Genomic DNA, 22,858 nt, shown 5'->3' on the forward strand with positions numbered 1-22,858 from the left:
TGGGGAGAGGGTGGGGTCTTGAATAGATAGAAATGTGTAGGATATATGGGGTGGCAGAAGCTGGTCCCTAGAGCTCTTTCAAATGTCATCAGGCTAGGTCCTAAACATAGTGCTGTGTTCCAAAACTTTATTTGTAATTTGGATGCTTGAAATTTGGAACACATTTTCCTAAAGAGAAAGTACTATAAATAATCTATGCCTACTCACTAAAACCTAATTAGCCCATATGTCAGTGAACTTTAGAACGAAGAGCACTACCATGAGTTTGGTGTGCAGAAGCAAGAGGCCAATATGAGGAAGTAGGGAGTTTCCTATTCCTTTGTTAGGCATAAGGAGAACTCCAGAAAACATTTTTTTTCCTTTGATACCCTCCTGCATCCTTTTTTTGTATATCCCTTCTCCTGTACCAGTGTTCCTATTCTCAAATTTGCCATCGTCTCATGCTATCTAAGTAGCCTACCCAAGCCTGTTCTCTCCCCACCCCAATCCAAGATCTCCATTATTCATAATTACTTAATTTCTTTTCCTCTCAATAATAGCATCAGATCTAGAGCTAGAAGAGACCTCGGAGACCGAGTTCTACCACATCATTTTACAAATGAGGAAACTGAGGTCTAAGTAGGTTAGGTGACTTGCCCAATGTCACACAGGTGGTGAGCATGAGTCAGGATTTGAACCCAGGTTCTCTAATTCCAGAGACAATAGTCTTTCCACTGGATCATGCAATTAATGCTTCAATTTTCTCTGTGTAGGTAGTCTTGATTAGGTGTTGAAAGGAAAGTATTCTGGTTGAATTTATGCACATAAATATAGGCCTGCTAGACCCCTAAATCTCCTAGGGATAACTATATCTTCAGAGAAGGAAGCTTGGACACCCTTAGGAACTACTAATTGGTAGAATTTTAAGTAATGTCACATAGAAAAGTGAAATATCCAGGCAATGTGGGGGACAATAACTTTGGTCAGCCAATACATAGGCAGGCAGACCCTGGCTATAATTTCTCTAGGGTGTTGCTGCTTTTTACAGTTTCTTCCCTCTCTCCATTTCTGAAACTACAGATGCTCTAAAGACATGAACTTTTTCAAAGTATCTCTCAACGTAGTGATAACAAGGCCTCCACTGAGGATGACCAGTTAGAGCACTCCTCAGGTTAAGTTGAGTGACATCTGTTCAGATGCATGCTCATTTCTACATTTTAAGTCTATAGGTCAGAGCCTTTCTGTTCATAAATATGATTGGAACATATATATATATATATACATATGTGTGTGTGTGTGTGTGTGTGTTTTATATAGCTTTGATATAGCCATTTTTTTTATCTTGTAACATCACAGGAGGCTTGATTGAAGGAGCTGGGAATATTTAGCTTGGAGAAGCGAAGGATGATGGGGAACATGACAGCTGTCAGCAGATGTTTGAAGGAGGAAGGATTGGATTTGTTCTGTTTGATCTGAGAAGGCAGAACCAGAAGCAGTGGGTATGAATTGAAATGAGACAAATTGAGGTTCAACGTCGGAGAAAGCTTCCTAACAATGAATTGTCCATAAGTGGACTGGGCTACCTAGAGAGAGGGTGGGTTCCCCTTCCTTTGAGGTCTTCACAAAGAGGCTGGATGACCACTTGTTGGCTGTCTTATAACGAGGATTCCTTTTGTGTTTGGGTTGGACCAGAGGGCCATTACAGTCTCTTCAGTTCTCAAATTTTGTACTTCTGTGATCCTCATGGTTTCTTTTCAAAAGACTGTATGATACCTATTGAGAAGAAGCCTATATTTCAGATGTACAAAGCTCTTGAAGAAAAAGTCAACTAATGGGTGCTCCTGTGGTGACTAGTTTGTAATATGCTCCGCCTTGGGCCATCAGTTCATCATGAGTCCCTTTTTCTATCACAACACCTTGTGACACAACAGCTATGATATCTGAATATTGGATGGTGGACAAGCGGTGGGCAATGACAATGCATGTCCGTCCTTCTCTGGCTTTATCCAAGGCTGTTTGCACTGTCTGTGAAGAAAAGACCAAAAGTTCAAGTGGAGGAAAATGGTACCAGGTGTCATCTTGTAATCAGTGCATGCCTCAATACCACAAAAGCCTGACTGAACATGGTGAGGGCATCCTCACCAACATCATTACTGGTATTTATATGGTACTTTAGGGCAGTGGGTAGAGCGATGGACTTGGAGTCTGGAAGACCTGAGCTTAAATCTTGCCTCATATAATTAGAAAAAAGAAAATAAAAGAAATACCTACTCACTTCCTAACAAAGAAGTAATGAACTTAAAATATGATGTACATTTTCGAACATGAGAATTTATTTTGTCAGACTATGTACATATTAAGGAATTTCTGTTTTTTTAAAAATATGTTCAATAAGAGAGAACACAGATATTAATTTAAAAAGATAAAATATAATTTGATAAAAGACAGATTAATTAAAAACTTGTTACTTAAAAATAAAAAGATAAAAAGATGAAATTTAAAATAGAAAATTTGGTTTATAATATTATCCTTTCAAAATCTCCATTTGGGTTCCTGAGAGAATTTTACAAATAAGTCTTATTTAAGGATTGGACTTTTGTTTATTTGAAACAGCTACATTGAAAATAATACTGTTCTTAACTATCACTCTAAGTATTGCCATGGTTGTTTAGTTGTGTCTGACTCTTTGTGACCTCATTTGGAGTTTTCTTGGCAAAGATCCTTGAGTGGCTTGCTATTTCCTTCTCCAGCTCATTTTATGGATGAGGAAACTGAGACAAACAGGGTTAAGTGTTTGCCCAGGGTCACACAGCTAGTGTCTGAGGCCAGATTTGAATTCAGGAAGATGAGTCTTTCTGACTATAGGCCCAACACTCAATCTGCTGCACCACCTAGAAGTATTGCATGCTTCTAAAAGGCATGTACTTCTAGAAGATTGGGAAAATAATGTTATTTGCTACAAACTCATCTAAGGCCAAAGATATAGATGTAATCACAACAGGACTCTCCATATTCCTTTGGAAATACTTACCTTTTCACTTTCTGTATCTAAGGCAGAAGTTGCCTCATCTAATAACAATATTTTAGGATCCCTAAGGATAGCACGAGCTATTGCAATACGCTGCTTTTGACCCCGAGAGAGCTGGGAACCGTGAGCCCCAACGTTAGTGTCATATTTCTGAAAAAAAGTAAATGAAGCAATGAGTTAGTGAAGTGGGCCACTGTTGACACATTTCTATAGGTCCCTGGTTGGCAATAGCCTCACCACATGGTATGGCCTTGTATCCATTTTGCATTTATTATGTATGTACTTACATATGTTGTCATCTCTGTTAGTATGTAGGCCCCACCCCAACCCCAGCATAGACATTCAGTGTTGTCTTTTTATCCCCATTGCTAAGCCCAGGAGCTGGCACAAAGTAAACACTTAATACTTGTGGCTTTTAATTAATTGATGATGATTCAGGTCATCTCTTACTTAGAACTCATCTAATTTAAAAGCTTCATTTTCTAATTTTTGTGGGTTTTTTTGGGGGGCAGGACAATTGGGGTTAAATGACTTGCCCAAGGTCATACAGCTAGTACACTTGTCAAGTGTCTGAGGCCGGATTTGAACTCAGGTCCTCCTGACCCCAGGGCCAGGGCTCTACTCACTGCGCCACCTAGCTGCCCCCATTTTCTAATTTTTTATTAGATTTTTTTAGGTTTTTAAAAATCTAATCCTCAGGGAAGTTAACTGACTTGTTTAAAGTCACAAAGATGGTGTTGTTTGGTCATTTCAGTCATGTCCGACTCTCTATGACCCCATTTTGGAGTTTTCTTGGCAAAGATACTGGCTCTGTTTGCCATTTCCTTCTCCAGCTCATTCTACAGATGAGGAAACTGAGGCAAACCGGATTAAGTGACTTGCCCAGAGTCACACAGCTTAGTAAGTGTCTGAGGCAGGATTTGAACTCACAGAGAAGAGTCTTCCTGTGCCACTCTGCCACCTTAAGCAGATAATTTAATCTCCTATTTCCCTGAAGAGATCTATCACTCATGAGTTCTTTCAGCTCCCTTCTTCCATTCTTCATAACTGCTCAGCATCATCACCCAGTTTCTCCTCCTTGATTGTAGTGATAGGAGCATGTTCCCATTCCTTATTCATCCTACTATCCAGGCCCTTGCTTCCTTCATCTCCTCCCATCTCATCTAGGACCTTACTTAAGCAATTATTCTTTTTCTGTCTTTCTATCCATCTTTCTCTGTCTTTCTCTGTCTCTCTGTCTCTGTCTCTCTTCTCTCTTCTCTCTCTCTCTCTCTCTGTCTCTGCCTGTCTGTCTCTGGCTCTCTGTCTTTGTCTCTGTCTCCCTCCCTCTTTACTGGTTCATTCCCATATGCCTACAACATGTGCATGTCTCCAAAATCCTAATGTGACACCCTCGGACCGTTACCGAAACTCGGGGCTTTACATGGACCAGATTCAGTCCTGGAGGCTTCTCAATGATGAATAATATCTTTGACTCGTGTTTGACTCCACCCAAAAAGACTCTTCTGGTAACGTATGAATTTTATTTGTTTTGTCCTTACCCATGGATTCTTCTGGGAACACCAGAATTTTACTCATGTCTGAAAGACCCCTCAGCTCCTACATGAGTACTCAGGCTAACAAAACATCAAATATAGAATGTTTTATTTAACACAATAACTCTCCTCCCTTTTCTGACTTGGTTTATGCCTTTCCCAAGTACCTATTATAGTCTTCTAGACTTGTAATACTACCCTGTCATATATACCACCCCCATCTACACCTGATGCTGCCCTTTCCAAACCATCTACTCCCCTGACCTCCAGCCTTCATTTTGACCTCCTGCTCCTGCCACTGAAGTGAAACTGTCCTCTCAAAGGTCATAAATGACCCCCAATTACCAAACCCAACAGCCTTGTCATTCTTCACTAGCTTTCAAGCTCCAGCACCAATGACCAATTTCTTCTCTTGGATTCAGAGACATAGTACTCTCTTGGTTTTTTCCTACCTCTCTGACTGCTCCTTATCTGTTTCCCTCTTTGGTTCCTCATCCTCTTTTCATCCCCTAAATGTAACTATTCTCCTAAGGGCCCATCCCTGATCGTCCTCTCTTTTCTTTCTACACACTTCTTTTGCCATCTTCTTTCCCTCCTTGGCTTCAACCACCAGCTTCCAAATCTGGACATTCAGGCTTGACTTCCTTCTCAGCTCCAGACCTACATATCCAACTGCTGGATATGTGGCTTGACAACTGACTTTTATATAGGCCTTTCAGGTTTACAAAGTGCTTTATATACACAATCTCACTTGATCGCAGCAACTCTGTAAAATAGATACTGAAGCCATTTTATCCTCATTTTATAAATAAGCAAAACTGCACCTTAGAGAGGTTAAGAAATTTGCCTATGATCACATAACTAGTGAGTTCTGGAAGTGAGATTCAAACCCAGTTCTCTCCTGACTCCAAGACCAGGATTCTTTCTACCATACCACATTGCCTACTATTTGTCCCATAGGATCTTAAACTCAAGATGTCCCAAGCTGAGCTCATTCTATCCCTCCTGATGTATGTTCTACCTTTTGACCTTATATTTCAGAGTGTTATGAATTTGTGAAATTTCCGAGTGGTTATGAATGTGGGGCTGAGTGAAATAGAAAGAGATCTCTGAATCCAAGAAAAGAAATTGGTCAATAGTGTTGGAGCTTGGAAATCGGTGAAAAATGATGAGGCTGTTGTCACTCAGCCCTGTATTCATAACCTTGGGGTTACTTTCAACTTCTCTCTCCTTCACCTCTCATATACAACTAGTGACCGAGTCCTGTTTATTCCATATCCACCACATCTTATATCCATCTCCTCCTCCTTATTTCACTACCACTGCTCTGGTACAAGTCTTTATCACCATCCATTCTAGTTCTCCATATAGTCTATCTGTATATAATTATTTACATGTTGCCTCCTCCATTAGATTGTGTGCTCTTCAAAGGTAGGAACTGACTTTTACTTCTTTTTCCATCTCCAGCATTTAGTGCAGTGCCTGGCACATAGTAGGTGCTTAATAAATGTTTATTGACTGACTGTTCTAGTCCATCTTTTATTACACTATCAGAATCACTTTTCTTATGCTTATATCTTGTTTCATAGCTTCTTCACTAAAAAATAATTGAGTGGTTCCCTATCATTTACCAAATAAAGGTCAAACTTCTCTGACATTCAAGGCCTTCTACAGTCTGGTGACATTCTACTTTTTCTGACTCACATTACTTCTCCATATACCTTTCCCTTATTTATTACACCTGTAATTTCGCCATAGTAGAGCACCTCAATGAGGACACTCCCTCTTACAATGAAGATATAGATCCATTCTTCAATTTAGAGTCTTAGAGAACTTCCTGGAAGTTGCGGTGAGAACCAAGATTATCCATCCACTGGTATGTTTCAGAGATAGCCCTTCCTGAATTCAAGGGTGGTTTTTTGGCCACTGTCATGTTTCCCTTCATGGACCCTGTGCCCCAGCCAGATTGAACCCTTCTCTGTCCCTTGAGCTCTCACGCCACAGTGGCTACTCTCAGGTTATTTCCTATGCCTATGATGCATTCCCTCCCTGTTCTCTCTGCCATTTGAAGTCCTATCTATTCAGAAAACCTACCTCAGATATCACCTCTTACAGAAAAACTTTCTCAATCTCTCCTCCCTTCAGAATACATAGGACACTTTGTTTTATAATATGATTATCATGTAATACTGAATAACTTTCATTGGTGATGTTCTCATGACCTCCTTGACCACAACTATTTTATTTCTTCTAGTGTTTACCACATTACTCTGCACACATTAGATGCTTGGTAAACATTATTTGTTGTTGGGCTGAATATTATCCCCAGCTTTGTAATTTATAGTAAAGCAGCAATATTCGCCTTTCACATCAGGATGCAGCAATGAATAATTATTATGTTGTTTGAGTATTAGACCAAGTCTCTGCAGAGGCTTAGAACCAAAACTATGGGAGTTATTTAGCCAAAAACCTTGGGGCAGTGAGCAATAAGCAAACAGGCCAAAAAAAGCCAGCTTTCCCCTCCAACTCCACCCAGAACACCAGACTCGCTTTTACAAATGAGAAAAGTAAGAAACTTCCATGCCTAGGAGATTCTAAAGTAAAAGAAAAGCCAAAGTTAAAGGGGATTTTTTTCTTTCTAAAATTTTTTAATTTATTTATTTCATTTACTTATTTGTTTATTTATTTATTACTTTGCCTTTCAGAGACGGGTCCAACTTCCTCATCTTTATTCTGTCTGTGTCTCTGATCCCAAAAGAGACACTTGAAGTAAACTCTTGGTGATGGAGAAGTGTAGAATTAAAGTAGATATGAGTTAGTCCTCAGCACTAGGAAAACCAGTCTACAGTACTGCAGATGTAGCTTATACCTGCCTTCAAGTATATAGGACACAAATGAGGTATTCTCTTGCCTGCCAAATTCTGTAAGGTTCCTTTCTCAAGCATGCTTAATGAGTCTTCCCTCAAAACATAAGAGAATGTCGATACAGTACATTTATTTTGCTTTGAAAGAGTAATAAACTCTGGGGCGCAAGAAAATTACCGTGTGTTTATATGCAGCCTTGGGTTTCACTTCCCAGTCATCACTGGTCTGCTTTTGATCTCTGCTTCCCCTTTCTGTGGAAAATTATTGAGGGGATTCCGGGAATGACTCTGGATTCTACTGTGGTACTTACCTCTGGAAGTGCCATGACAAATTCATGCAGCTGAGCCTTCTTTGCTGCTTCAATGACAGCCTCCATTGGAATATCCTTAGTGTTATCTCCATATTTGATGTTGTCAGCGATGCTGCAGGCAAATAATATAGGCTCCTGAGATACAATTCCAATTTTAGATCGAAGGAACTGGACGTTAACACGTTTGCTATCATGTCCATCTATTATCTGCCAATAAAAGGGATAATACAGTTCATCATAGTTTGGAATTCCAGCTAGCAGGGAGTTTTCCACATTCAGAACAATACATTTCTTTGTGTAGAGGCAGAACCAGCACTTCACAGCTCTAATAAGGCTTTGGTTTGGTTGGCATTTGGCAAAACCATAGACACAGAGGACTCAGATGTATTACATCATCTAATGCATGCTTTCTTTGGGGCTATATGATTTTGTTAATGCGGGTACTCTCTAAACTGCAAACCTTCTAACCTTAGTCAGTGATCTTCATGTGTTACTATAACCAAAAAAAATACATCACCTGGTAGTCAACCTTCTGGAGAAGAGTTGACCACATTAGACTTGGTTCTTGGTTGACAGAATATGACCATCACTGGGCCCACACTTGAAGACTTCCAGCTTGGAAGACTTTCCTAGGGCTTGTGTTCTGTCATCCTGGCCCTTAGAACCTAGAATCGCCTTTGCATAATGATGAGGCATCAGAGTAGGAATTTAGTGGAGGTGTTTCATATAAAGAAAAGGATATATTTTCCTGTAATGTTCGTACAAAAGATGCCTCTACAAATAAATTAGTTGTTCCGTTTATACCATTTCCATGATATAACAATGCTCTGCAATTAAGAGTCCAGTTGGCATCATTTAAAAAGTCACTGAAACATACTGCAATTCAGTAGGAATTTGGAAAGCTAGCCAAGAGTCCCCACATTGGATGGCACAGAGCATCTCAATTCCCAGTTCCCTGCCTTTACATTAAAGAGCACAGAGTTGGATAATAGGAGACAATATAGTACAATAGAAAAAGCACTGTCTCTGGAGACAGAGGACCTCGGTTCAAATCCTACTTCTATTGCTTACTTCCTGTGTAAACTTGGGTAAATTCCTTAACTTCCTCCTTTACCTGTAAAATAAAGGGCTGGAACTAGATGACCTCCAAAGTTCCTTGAACTTCTAGATCTATGATTTAATGAGCCCAATCATGGACTGACCATTAAAATAGACAAGTAAGAAGACTACAAAGAAGTCATGAGATGAAAGAAGCATGAAAAAGGATGAATAGACAAAGGGTCCTAATGGGGAGAAATCCCGATTTGGAGAAACTGGAAAAAAAATGCTGTGATATTTTATGCATTGAAACAAATGTAAATGTAAGTAGTTATTGAGCAAGCATATATGCTTATATTTATATTTAATTTTTTTTCTGAGAAAAATATAATATTGCATAGATCCATATTGATCAGTGAATGCTTTCCAGTCTTCAAGAACCTTGGTATAGTGGAAAGGGCATTGAATTTAGAGTCAGAAGAGCTGAGTTCAATGGCATTGGCTCTCTTACTTGCCCTTGAGAATGTTACTATGTAACTTGTCTGGACCTCAGTATCCTTATCAATTAAATGGGGGCACTAGACAAGCTGACCTGTCCAGTCTCTTTCAGCTCTAAATTCTATAATACTGTAATTGTTTATCTCCTTGGGGAAAAGTATTTATCTTCATTTGATAAACCTGACACTAGGATATGGCTCCTTTGGGGCTCAATCTCTCATTCTCTGACCTCAATGTGTTTGGGGAATACTTGCAACAGAAAGCACTGCTGGACACAATACTGCTTTAATAGCTAGTGGCACAGTGGAAGAAGTCTGGGCTTGGAGCTAGGAGACGTTAGTTCAAATCCAATAGGCAGAAGCCTACTGGTTATGTGACCCGGGGCAAGTCACTTAACTTCAGTTTTCTCAACTAGTAAATGCTCCCAGAGTTGTTGTTAGGTTCATATAAGATAATGTTTGTAAAGAGCTTAGAACAATGCCTGGCAGTAATAGTCCACTTAATAAGTTTTTATTTCCTTCTTCCTCCTTCCATCTCTTCCTCCTCCCCTTTTTCCCTTCTCTCCTTCTCTTCCCTCTTTTGTTCTTCCTTCCCTCCTTTGTTCCTTCCTTCCCTCCTTTTCTTCTGTTCTTCCTTCTTTCCTTCATCCCTCCCTTCCCCTTCCTTTCTCCCTCCCGCCCTTCTTCCTTCTGTCCTCTTTCTTCCCTCCATCCTTCCTTTTCTTCCTTCTTTCTTTTCTTTCCCTCCATCCTTCTTTTCTTCCTCCCTCTTTCCCTCTCTTCCCTCTCTCCCTTCCTGCCTTCCTTCCTTCCTTTATCTCCCTCCCTTCCCTCTTTCACTCTCTCCTTCCTTCCCTCCCTCCTTCCTTCTGAATAGCACTAAATTTACTCTCAAATAAGCAATGGTGGTAGTGGTGATGGTGGTGGTGGTGGTGGTGGTGGTGGTGGTGGTGGTGGTGGTGGTGTGTTTGTGTGTGTGTGTGTGTGTGTGTGTGTGTATCATTGAACACTGGCCTGTGAGGAGACTCCAGAACGCCACACAGGGAGAGGAGATATAGATATTCTGGCTTACACCACAGTGGTCCTCAGAGAGACAGGACAGGGCCAATAGGCAGAGCCAATATGCGAGATGAGCTCACCTGATACGCAACTGGGAACAGGGGGAGGGGGAGGAAACTAGACATTTGGCAGCTTCCTAGTTTAACTAATTATTTACTACTTTCTATTGCTACTAAAGGAGGAAAAATGCTACCAAATGTAAACCTAACAAATTTTAAAATTGTATACTTTAAAAAAAATCATTATTTTAATTTCTGTGCCATAAATATTTTAGTGCCCCAGAACAGAATTCTGATTTCCTTGCCCTGGTTATAATTTGTTTGAATAGATACAATGCATTCTACTATAGGGAGATACAAAAGACCTGGCAAATAGGGTCCTAGTCTTCAAGGACTCTTATAGTTGTCTTGGGCAATAGGCTTTATGTGAATGGCCCTTTGGAAATCATATTCTATTCCTTTGAAAATGTTGATTCTTCTATAATCTGTTTTTTTAAATACTCTAGTCAACAGCTACTTTCAAAGCAGATTAAATATCTTTATACTGAAAACTGCTGGCAGGAAATGATGGCATTATGTACTCATTCACCATTCTTTGAGAATGACTGAGCTCTGCTTCTTCAACATCTATTCTTCTTGATCTCACATTCTTTCTTAATCTACTAATATCCATTTGCTTATTTCTTCTTAGCCCTTGTTTGCTTTGCTTTGTTTAGGAATGTGCTTTTTTTGCATCCTTCTGTTTCCATCACATCTCTCACCATTATATTGTCCATCTCCATTGTGAGTTTCCCTCCTCTTCCTTTCCCAGTCTGTCCTCACATTATTCCCTGCTTTACCCTTTTCATTCTTCCCTTCTCTCCCTCTTTTTCTCTTTTATTCTTCCCTTCTCTCTTTTTTCCTCTCTATCCTCTTCCATTCCCTACCTGTATCCCTTTTTTCTCTTCCTTTTTTATGTCTTTCTCTTTTCCCATCTCTCCTTTTCTCCCTTCTGTTCTTCTCTTCTCTCTCCTTTTTCCTCCTATCCTCCCTCTCTTCACATCCCCTACTGCTCTCTCTCTCTCTCTCTCTCTCTCTCTCTCTCTCTCTCTCTCTCTCTCTTTCTCTCACCACCCATCTCCCTCCCTCCTCCATTCCCATTCCACTACAGCAATTGTCTAACAGAACTTTTATTTGCCTGACACTTTTACGGAGACAAAAAAACTTTCAATAACTTGGGGTGGCCTTTAAACAAAAGTGACATCAGGAAAGTCAAAATAGCAAGCTCCATTCTTCATTTGCACATTTTGCTCCAGCATCCGCAGTATTTATTCCATGTAGATAAGAAGATACTTTGAACAGAAAATCAGCTACCCTTTTCCAGTATTCTACTTTGTTTGGGCTTTGACCAGCTTATTTCACTGTTTACTGCTACCTTGCCAATTGCCCCTTTCTCAGATTTCCCATCATCCCCATCTGGGTTAGGCTTCACTTTCTGCTTCATTTCCAGGCAAGCCCAAACTTCTCTTAAACACACTGAGCTCCAGGTTTGCAGTGTGACCTGCTGTCATTGCATGGTACAGTAGTCAGCAGGCTATCTGGAGGAAGGAATATGGGAGCAAAGTCAGGTCAACCAGGAAATGATTGGAAATGGGAAAACACTCACAGGGTTAAGTGTCCAAAGCAAGAGCCAAGGAGTGTCCCTAGCCATCTGGAACCTCGGAAGAAAATTTCAGGATGTTGGAGATAGTCTGTAACAAAAGGATGCAGGAAGAAAGCCTTTGGACTACATACACTTTCCCTTTGCTGGGGTCATAGAACCTCTCCAGCAACTGAACACAGGTACTTTTGCCACAGCCACTACTTCCAACAAGCGCAAGGGTCTGCCCGGGCTTAACAGACACGGGAGAGCCATTCAAAAACTTGCACAGTGGGTCGGGATGGATATGTAAACTTGCAATCAATAAAGTCACGCTCCTTTGAAGTCATCCTATGGATGGAAGAAATAGGGAATTACTTAGTTCACATCAGAGTCCAGAACCTTGAAAAATACATTAATCTCTTCTTACGACACCTTTACCATCATGATGACAGAGCATGCTACTTAGAAATGGGAAGTGAATAAAGTGAAATTCTAATTGTGTGCTATTAGGAATGGAGGGCAGCAAGGTCTGAGGAAGTGATAACAATCTCCTTCCCTTTTCTCTCTTTCTGAGTGCATTTCCTTTCCTTGGTCCACTAGGAAGGAAATCGGATCTCAAACTCTGTGCCACTGAAGGCCTACAGCAAAGAAAAAGATATTAATAGGGCATGGTTTCTTGGATTCATGCCTCCTGATCTATTCACCTTGTAATTCTAGAAAAAAAAAACATCATTGCTTTCCTGAGAATGACTCAAGCAAAATTGCCAGGTCCTATAGAAAGCAGATTTAAAGTATGGGCTGTGGAGAGACACAGTGACCTTTAGTATTGTTCTGCAATTCACTCGCAGTGGCAGGAGTTTTCTTCTAAAGGTCGACTTTATAAAGCTTAGGTTTATTCAGCTCATTTGGCCAATTTTAAAATGTTTTTTGAGGTTCTGAGTGTGATCCAAGTTTATTCAGCCTTCTTGGACCAAAGGCAATTTCCACATAATATCCCTCTAGCCCACACTCCCAACACATACATACGTACATACATACATACATACATATATACATACATATTATACATAATCCATTTAAATATAGAAGGGCTTAAAATCACTTTGGGGATTATCAGGAAAAAACATTTGGAAAGATTTCCCTGTGTGACTATTGGCAAGTTATTTAATCTCTCTAGAACTCAGTTTCCTTATGTATAAAATGAGGAGGTTAGATTAGATGGTTCCCAATATAAATCTATGATTCTATTTTTTTGGTGGGGGACATAATCAGGGTTAAGTGATTTACTCAGGGTCACACAGTTAGTAAGTCTGAACTCAGGTGCTCTTGATTCCAGGCCCAGCACTCTATCCACTGAGCCACCTGCTTCCTATATAATAATAAACATAGCCTAAGGTCCCCAAACAATCAAAACATCCCTAGGTTTTTTTGGAAAATAAGAAATGAAAAAAGACTGAACCTCTGACCCAACTATCTATGTATATTTATAGCCATCAGAGACAGGACAATGCTGAAGTAGGACACTAGAAAATACGAGGATTGGTACTCTATCCTCCATGCCATCTTGCTGCCCCTATGATCCTATTTTTTAAAGATCAAGTTAATTTCTTAAGAGTGTACATGGTGCTCAAGGTGAGTAGTTAAATCTCAGGGAGTTGATTGGAGTTAAAGTTAAATTAAGTTGGGGTCAAAGGTTAAGTGACTTGTTTAGGGTCACGGCACTTAAAAGTACCAAAGACTCACTTTGACCTCAGGTCTTCCTGACTTCCTGACTCCAATCCCTCTTTCTATCTACAATAACATGCTCAACCTGTGATTTCTTTGGTATAAGGGAGCTCTTGCTGAGAAACTTCCTCTATCAATTTGGGCTGATTCTCTGCAAGCCTTTGAGAGTTGCTTAGACTAGAGCACTGAGTAGTTAAGTAACCTGCCCAGGGTCACCCAGGCAGTCTGTGCCAGATGTAAGACTTGAACCCAGGTCTTCTTGGCTCCAAGGCCTAAATTCTAACTATAATGGCATACTACCACTCATGATTCAATATTATTAGATGACAAATAGATTTCAGGATTTCATGCTAGGACAACTTCAATAGAAACATGGAAAGTGTATCTGCTTTCATTTATCTTGAGATTAAATATATTTACTATTTGTTATTCAGGCATCTTCAGTCATGTCTGACTTTCCATGACCTCATTTGGGATTTTCTTGGCAAAGATGCTGGAGTGGTTTGCCATTTCCTTCTCCAGCTCATTTTACAGATGAGGAAACTGAGGCAAACAGGATTAAATAACTTGTCCAGGCTCATATAGCTAGTAAGTGTCTAAGGACAGATTTGAACTCATGAAGACGAGTCTTCCTGATTCTGGGTGGGCACTCTATCCACTAAACCACCTCGCTGCCCATATTTGATGTTTCATAGTTTAAAACAGTATTTATCATATCCTAATCCAAACACGGTATGTTGCTATGAAAGGAAATTCTAATTCATTTCCCTTCTGCATGGGCACGAATTCAATAATGAGAAATACACTTGAATGGACCTGAATGTATAAAATGCATGGATTTTATAGAATGCATTGGGCTGCCAAGGCTGAATGAATGACCAAGCTGAGCATCACCATCTTCACTCCCGTTTCCATTCTTACCCACTTTTCGCCTGCAAGGCTGTAGACGTTGATTTTGGGAGAAGAGTCTAAGAGCTGGAAAAAACGTGCTGCAGCTATTTTAGCTTTAGCATAATTTGGAGTGTAAGAAGAGGCTCTTCCAAGAGCGGTTCCACTGGTCACCACTGCAGATATCACCCTACAGGTACCCAGACAGTAAAATCAATTTATTTCAGGAAATATTTAAGAAGTAGCCACAATATAATAGGTATTCCACTGTGCACTGACACTCACATACTCTAGAATAAGGGTTCTTAGCTTTTTCTGTGTGTTTATGGACCTTTTTGGCAATCTGGTGAAGACTATGGACCCCTCCTCAGAATAATGTTTTTAGTTGCCATAATATAAAACACACGGAATGACCAAGGAAACCAATTATATCGAAATATAATTAGTAACTCTATCCATGGACTCCTCCCTCTACCACTTTGGAATTCACAGATCCCAGGTGAGAACCCCTGATACAGAACTCTAGTGGCTCCATGTTCTCATCATTGTGGGCAATCCCTCCAAGGAACATTACAACCCAACAGTGCCTGCCCATTTTTTGAGATGCTTATCTAGGTCCTCACAGAAATTCACTACAGGATATGCAGATAAAAATGATCCATTCCCTGCTCCCAAAGAACTTTCAATCTAATAGAATCCTATATAATAATAAACATAACCTAAGGTCCCCAAAGAAACAAAAAATCCTAGGTTTTTGGAAAATAAGAAGTTAAAGAAGATTGACCCTCTGACCCATCTATCTATGTATATTTATAGCCATATAGCCATATAAATATACATATATAGCTGATAGAATCCATCAGCAAACGTCTATTAAGAATATACCGTACGGTAGGTTCTATATACCAAGGTCCTATGGTAGTCCCCGGGCATACAAAGACAAAATTAGGATCTTATCATTTAGCCTGGGGAGCATAGCCATTGAGCATCCATAGAAATAGTATATAGTCTGCCAAAAGCATCAGGAGCTGTGCCAAACATTTGACATTGCTGGTGCTTTTGTCTGCATGACTTGGGTGTAGCCAGGTTTTTGCCCTAAGATGCCCTTTCCCCATTCTATCCTAAGTAACTGCATAGCTTATAATGAAACAATGAGAGAGCAAGGACGTTGTTATGTGGGTGGGTTTGTCTCAAGGCTCAAACAATCTGCCTGCCTTCATTAGCAGAAATGCTATAGCAGCAGTGGCTGCTTTAAAATCCCATTTTGTAAACATAGAAAATATTTCTGAGGAGGAGGGAAATTAGTGAGGAGAAAGAGTATCATAGATGTCGAACTGGAGGCAGCCTCCGAAGCAATGCCTTTATATTACAAATGTTGAAAATGAGGCTGGGGAGGCTAAGCAATTTGTTTGTGGTCACAGATGCAGGAAACATTAGAGGCAGAATTTAAACCAGATCCTTTGATCTGAGACCAAACCAGATGGAACATACAGAAAATTTTGTTTGGCCCAGGGAATAAGCACCAAACAGCTCAGTCCCATCAGGAATATTTTATCTGATTCTCTTTAACTTGATACTCTCTGAAATCTCAGTCTTGGACTCCTGTAAGCCTTGGAATATTTAGTCATTTTTCAGTTGTGTCTGACTCTCCGTGAACCCATTTGGGCTTTTCTTGGCAGAGATACTGGACGGGTTTGCCGTTTCCTTCTCCAGCGCATTTTATAGATGAGGAACTGAGACAAATGGCATCATAAGTGAATTGCCCAGGGTCACACAGCTAGTAAGTGTCTGAGGCTAGATTTGAATTCATGAAGATGAATCATCCTGACTCCAGGCCCAGCACTCTATTCATTGAACCACCTAGCTGCCCTAAGTCTTAGAAGCTAGATGTCAAAATCATACATTTCCAACAGTCACAGGCAGGCTTTAGTTATGAGGCAAACACCATTCCTTCTTGCTGATCTTTGCTATCTCTTGGAGCAATTGGCTAGCACCTCTCCCCTCTTGGCAAGTAAACAGAAAATGAAAGTGTACTTGTCATTGGAACACCCTGTTAAGTACCATTTTAGGGTTGGCCTGAGTTCATTGGTCTAATTTTCACTGACACGGATAATTGCCCCCTTGAAAGATATGGTGTACAAATTATTACCTGAAGACATAGCTGAAATGAAGTCCTTCATGAGGAACCAGATATCCCCCATATCTGTAAGAGGCTGAATTGGTTACAAATACTATGCCCTGCGCAAAGCCGTAACATAATCCATAGATATGTGCTTTTCGGACAGCTGTACCAAATAGCTTTTCCAGTGCCTTCTCATACGTTTCAATGAATCGCATTTCCTTTCCCATCCCAGCAACTGTGCGGATGTTACTGAGGGCTTCATTAGAAATCTGAAGAATCAAAAAGAGTTTTGGAGAAAATGAGGAAAAGAGAAGAAATGATTGTTGTGTTCCTGCTACACCAATGGCACATCCACACGGACAACCATATAATAACCTTTCCTTTTGCACACCAGAAACTGGTTGTGACAAGTCAGAAACCAAAGGGATGACCCTCTTAACAGAGTGTGAATGTGGATACTATGGTTCAGGATGTTTATTAGAGTGACCATACGTTGAGTCTGCCTGATAGAAAGACTGACCTAACTAACCATGGAAATCAACATAGATGTTCGGTCATGTATGACGCTTTGTGACAGCACAGTCCATGGGGTTTTCTTGGCAAACATACCGGACTGGTTTGCCATTTCCTTTTCCAATGCATTGAGGCAAAGAGAGGTTAAATGACTTGCCCAGGGTCACACAGCTAGTAAGTATCTGAGGTTGGATTTGAACTCAGTTCCCCCTGACTCCAGGCCCAGCACTCTATCCACTGAGACACCTAGCTACTTCCATATAATAATAAAAAACATAGACTGAGGTCCTAAAACAAACAAAAAAACCATAGGTTTTTTGAAAAATAAGAATTCAAAGAAGATTGAACCTGTGACCCATGTATCTATGTATATTTATAGCAATCAGAGATAGCAGAATGCTAAAGTAGGACACTAGAAAATATGAGAAGGGAACTTTTTGGGTTGGTAAGACATTTTGTAGGTCAGAAAGTTCTTTACCCTGTGTATAGCTAACATGATGCCTGATCGGTTTTTTTGTCCAAAGTGATCTTGAAATCCAGACACCTCTTTTCCCCCCGATTACCTGGCCAGTAGCTTCTAAGACACGCTTGTCCGAAGAGGCAAATCCTGTCAACATTCGAGCTTGTATGGCTCCTGATAAAGCTAAGAAGGGGAGGAAGCACGATATCACTAAACTCAGTTTCCAGCTGAAGATAAATGAGATGATGAGGGCCACACCAATATTGGAGATGGAATTCACGATCGTCCCAATCTGAGTTCCTGTAGCCTGAAAATCAAACACAACCCAATGCAATGGTTATCATGACACAGGAAATATATTGCATGTGTTTGAGAAATGAAAAACATTGTTATCAACATGTATCAGCATGGCTGTACCTCACTTTAAAATAAATCCAACAAATGAAATTCAACATGTTTTTGGTACTCTAAAATGAATTCCCTTAAATTTCAAACTCCTTTAGTAAATTTAAAATGTATTGCCAATCATTCCCATGTATTAACATAAACCCCCAATGGAAATAGAAACAAAAGGAAATCCATGTGAACTAACCAGCAAGGGATCCAATTAAGATATAATGAATTTCTGGATAGGGAAAGCTATAAGGCACTGAATGGGCCCCTAAAGGAGGTTATGACATTTCTTTCTCTAGATTTCCTTAGAAGTCTTATCTATCTGGGAGGTGGTTAAGCTGTTAAGGAAGGAGCATGGATCATATGACCTTTACAAGTCTCCTCCATGGTTTGAATCCTTTGGTTCCCGAAATTGTAAGCGTGGCATGAAAACTAGCCCATTAAAAAAGATTCTTGGTTGGTGAGAGGAATGGAGAACACTTGCTTTGGTTTTCTCTGATCAGTATTATTTACCACACTTACAAGAACTCGTAGCAGTCATATGATCTACCCACGGGTCAGGAAAAAGCTTTCTCCCAACTTTTTCCCGGGAAATGAATACAAAGGATAAAATGAGTAGCAGAAAGTATAAATTTGTGGTGGGAGTAGGGGTAGGGTGTGGTGGAGATGATTCCTAAGAAAATGCTGGCTTTGTACTTGAGCTGAGACAAGTCAAATTAAATAGTGCTGGGAATCTAGATGTCTAACTTTAAAAAATGTGCTGTTTCATCCAGCATGTCAGAGTAAGTCCCTTAAGTAAATCCGTGTTTTGTCATGCTCGGTAACTACCAATTAGGATTGCTCATTCTTTTAGCTCAGTTCCCCTGACCTTGCTTTTACCCTGGGAGCCTGAGAGAGTGGAAAAGGCCTTCACCTTCCATAGAAATCACACTCCAGATGGAGAAACATATGACCTTGGAGAATTTGGAGTTTTGTTTGCCAAGAATGGTCTCAGAGCTCCACCAATCATAGGCAAACTCTCCTTTGTTAAGCATGTCATATGAATTTCAAAACCTTGGAAAAGAGTCTGCAATGAGTGGAAAAAAAATCCAAAACATTGGCCATAAGGACCTTTCAAAAGACATGGGATGGTATCCATTCATTACCAATCTTAGAACTGATGGAAAATATGACTTTGGCACATCCCAGACCCTCAAGTACCTAAAGCATTGAAAAATGTGCAGATGTTTGAACAGATCCAGGACAGAATTCCCACTGGAACTCTCCTAGCCCCTCCCTTCTACTCTCCTAGGACTTACCGCTTGAACTTGAGATGCATCTGTAGCAAGCCTTGTTGTTAGAGCTCCAGGGCTGTTCCTTGAATCATCAAACCAGCCAATGTCTTGCCCTAACATGGCCTGGAAACCAAGTCTACGTAGCCTTTTGGTGAGCAGCTCTCCAGATTTGGCAAATGTATATCCCTAAAGCACATAGAGTTTATTGATTGATTTTTAAAAAGGGGGAGCAATGAAATTGTTTTTTTAAATATAAAGTTTTTAAAAATTATTAACCAAAAGTTCATTACCTGTAGAAATTGAGTGAAAAAGGACATAACTCCTAATGCTACGAATAATATGCACAGAGCATCAATCCGATTCTTTTGTTCTTGCTTATCAAGAATAGAGAAAGTCTTTGGGAAAATAACAGACAACAAAGAAATATTTTATAAATAACATGTTCAGTGAAATAAAATTGTAGCTATTTTAAAATGCACCCTGGATTAAAAGCATTTGGTTTTTCTTAAAAACAAAACACTGAAGTAAAATGTTATTAATATGCTTATAAAGCTAACTTTATTTCTTTATGCAGCAAGAAGTATAATCAACAGTCAGCACAGTCTCATCTAATAACTAGAGCAGGGGTAGGGAACCTGGGGCCTTAAGGCCTCATGTGGTGTTCTAGATCATTAAGTGTGGCCTTTTGACTGAATCCAAAATTTACAGTTCCACACCCTGGTACTAGAGTGTTGGCCTTAGAATCAGAAAGATGTGATTTCAAATCCTGCTTCTGATCCTTACTAGCACTTGTAAACATGGATAAATCCCTGAATCTCTTGGACCTCAGTTTCCTCATCACTAAAATGAAGGAGGTAAACTACATGATATCCAAGGTTCTTTCTAGCTCTATAGTCTATGATCAATTTTTATTTAATATTCATAAATACTTCAAGATCCACAATTATTTTAATTCTTATTTAATGCTCATAAATACTTAAGCTATTCTAATAGTACTCAAAATGCAATTAATATATAGTATGTGTGTATATGTGTATGTTTAAATGATAGATGCAATGATGACATTTTTACTTCCCATCTGGACCCTGCTTTAAAGGTACCATATATACATTAAGCAATGTAATAATTTCCAATAGTAGCAGCAAATGTTTATCAATCTTATACTTGTCTGTAACTGGAAGAGGGTATCAAAATTATGGTGAATCTATTTTTATAATATTTACTATATCCACCCTATCTCCAACCAGTCCATCCAGATTATACTTCCTAAAACACAATTTTCATGTCTCTTCTCCCTCCCTCACTGCCCCCCCATACCTACTCCAAAAATTCTGTGGATTCTCATTATCCATCAAATAAAATCTAAGCTTCTTGGTCTGGCATTCACAGCCCTTCCCAGTGTGTATCAAAGTTATCTTTCCAACTTCATCTTCCACCACTTCCCTTCATATATATCATGTGCCCCAGACAAATCAGACTATTCATTATTCCCCAAACATACCTCATAACTTCCCACTTCAATGCTTTTGTTTATTTTATTGCCTCTCCCTAGAATGCCTTTCACACCTAGCAAAATTTTAGCTATCCTCTTTAAGGTCCAACTACTTGCCTAACTGGAACTGGCCAGTGATGAACACATCATAGGAAATGAAATATGTGTGGAATGAATGAATATTATGTTTATGTAAAATTGGGCATTTTGTTCTCTTCATAGTAGTATCTAGGAAGAGAACAGCCCTATGGGAAGTGGTGTCTAGCCTCTGAACTACAAGTTGGTGTCCAAATCCACACATTCCCTCATTCCTCTACATTGCTACTACAGTGTTCAATTCTTTCCTTTTGGTGCATCCGTCAGAGTTTGTCTTCTGATTTCTTTCTTTCCTTGTTTGCTTCCCTGTACCCAAAGCACCAATTTAAAGTACAATTAGTTGGCAAATTAAGTTGCTTATGATCTGAAAGCCACCTCTACCTCCCACACCAGCTTCACCCTCTTTCCCCGCCCCTGATCCTGGGCTTCTGATTGGCAGCAACCAATGCCAAGTTAAATCCACCACACATGTAGCTCTCATCCAGCCTCACAATGTTGCTGCTTCACTAGCCAATTTAAGCCATGCCTCCTTGGGCTAGCTCAGGGAACAATAATCACTCAACTCTTCCCTTTCTAGGAAGGAAGATTCAATCAATTGCCCTATGCCATTTACTATTTCTGTGACCAAAACTCCCCTTCTAGGCCATCACTCTCCACTATATGCTATCTTCCCATTAAAATGTAAACTCCTTATGGGCAAAGACTGCCTTACTTTTTGTATCTGACTCCCCAGAACTTAGCAGAGTGTCTGGCACATAGTAAGTACTTAAATGTTTTGTGTGGTTTTTTTTTCATTTATTCTCAATGGGAAGTCTATAGGTCATGCCATAGGCTAAGTCCTACCTACCCTAATTCATTCACCTTAGATTCCAGTAATTTTCCATATAATGGAGTTTGGTAGTGAGTCATATGAGCTCAGCTTTAGGAGGGAATAATTTTAATGATGGATATGAACTCAAATATCTAATGGAACAGGGAAAACTAAGACATACCACTGTTACACAAACATTGAAAGACCTGCCATCTTTGATTTTTACTAAGACACATCGGCATTCAATGAAATGGATTCCATATATGGGAAAAATCCCATTGACTTTTTTGGCATAAAGGTAACTTTGAATAAATGAAAAGTTTAAATTATAAACTTTTTAAAAAAGAAATAGTGTCATTATTGAATAAGTGTTGCCACTAAAACCAAACTAACAAAATTTTACTCAATAGTGGCCCAGTGTGATAGACTTTAAATATAGATTAAAATTATTGCAATTAGCAATACAGTAGAATGCTGAATTTGGATCTAGATTCAAATCTTGTCTCTGACACTTATTGATTTATGACCCTGCTGTAGTCACTTAATCTCTCTAAGCTTCAGGCAACTTTTTAAGACATGTCCTTAATTATAAATGGGTTGCAATCTACTTTGGCCAATGAAATCATAGATTCTTGAAGTAATTCAATTAATTAGCTTATTGATCATTTCCGTGATAGAGTTTAAGTACCTGAAAGCATTTTATTTCCTTAAATAATTTAAACCTCTCAAAATTTATTACAGTATTAAAATAACTTAGCAAACCATTTGCTTTAGTAAAATAACCTTTGCCTGACCCTTGGGGTATTTCCTAAGGGTCTGTTCTTAACTCCTTTTTTCTCTATACCTTTTCCCCTATATGCTGTTGCTTCACAAACCTAGACATCTAGCCCTGATTGCTTTTCTAAAATCCGGGTGCATCTCCAGCTACCTACAAGAAACCTCTACCAGGATGTCCTGCTATCGCCTCTAACTCCCATGTCCAAAACCAAGGGTTTTTTTTGTCTTTTTCCATAAACATACTTCTCCCAATTTAATTATTTCTGTCTGTGGCATTCACTCAGTTACCCATGTTTGTAATCTTGGCATTGCCTTTGACTAATCTCTTTCCCCCAACTCATTTCTAACTAGTTATCAATTCCTGCCACCCAGCCAC

At 39.6% G+C, this 22,858-nt stretch overlaps 1 protein-coding gene across 1 annotated transcript in view; it reads right to left on the reverse strand.

The window, feature by feature from the left end:
- Positions 1–612: 612 nt before the first annotated feature.
- The window catches only part of ABCB11 (ATP binding cassette subfamily B member 11), a 112,873-nt gene continuing 90,627 nt past the window's right edge, over positions 613–22,858 (reverse strand). The window contains 11 exon segments of the mRNA XM_036743297.1: positions 613–2,004; positions 3,011–3,157; positions 7,718–7,924; positions 12,083–12,208; positions 12,210–12,261; positions 12,263–12,279; positions 14,578–14,734; positions 16,694–16,935; positions 17,743–17,946; positions 19,331–19,492; positions 19,597–19,701. Coding sequence (XP_036599192.1) covers positions 1,804–2,004; positions 3,011–3,157; positions 7,718–7,924; positions 12,083–12,208; positions 12,210–12,261; positions 12,263–12,279; positions 14,578–14,734; positions 16,694–16,935; positions 17,743–17,946; positions 19,331–19,492; positions 19,597–19,701 — 1,620 coding nt within the window. The 3' untranslated portion in view covers positions 613–1,803.

This window comes from Trichosurus vulpecula, chromosome 2 (genome assembly GCF_011100635.1).
Source record: "Trichosurus vulpecula isolate mTriVul1 chromosome 2, mTriVul1.pri, whole genome shotgun sequence".
In the NCBI taxonomy this organism is placed as follows: domain Eukaryota; kingdom Metazoa; phylum Chordata; class Mammalia; order Diprotodontia; family Phalangeridae; genus Trichosurus; species Trichosurus vulpecula.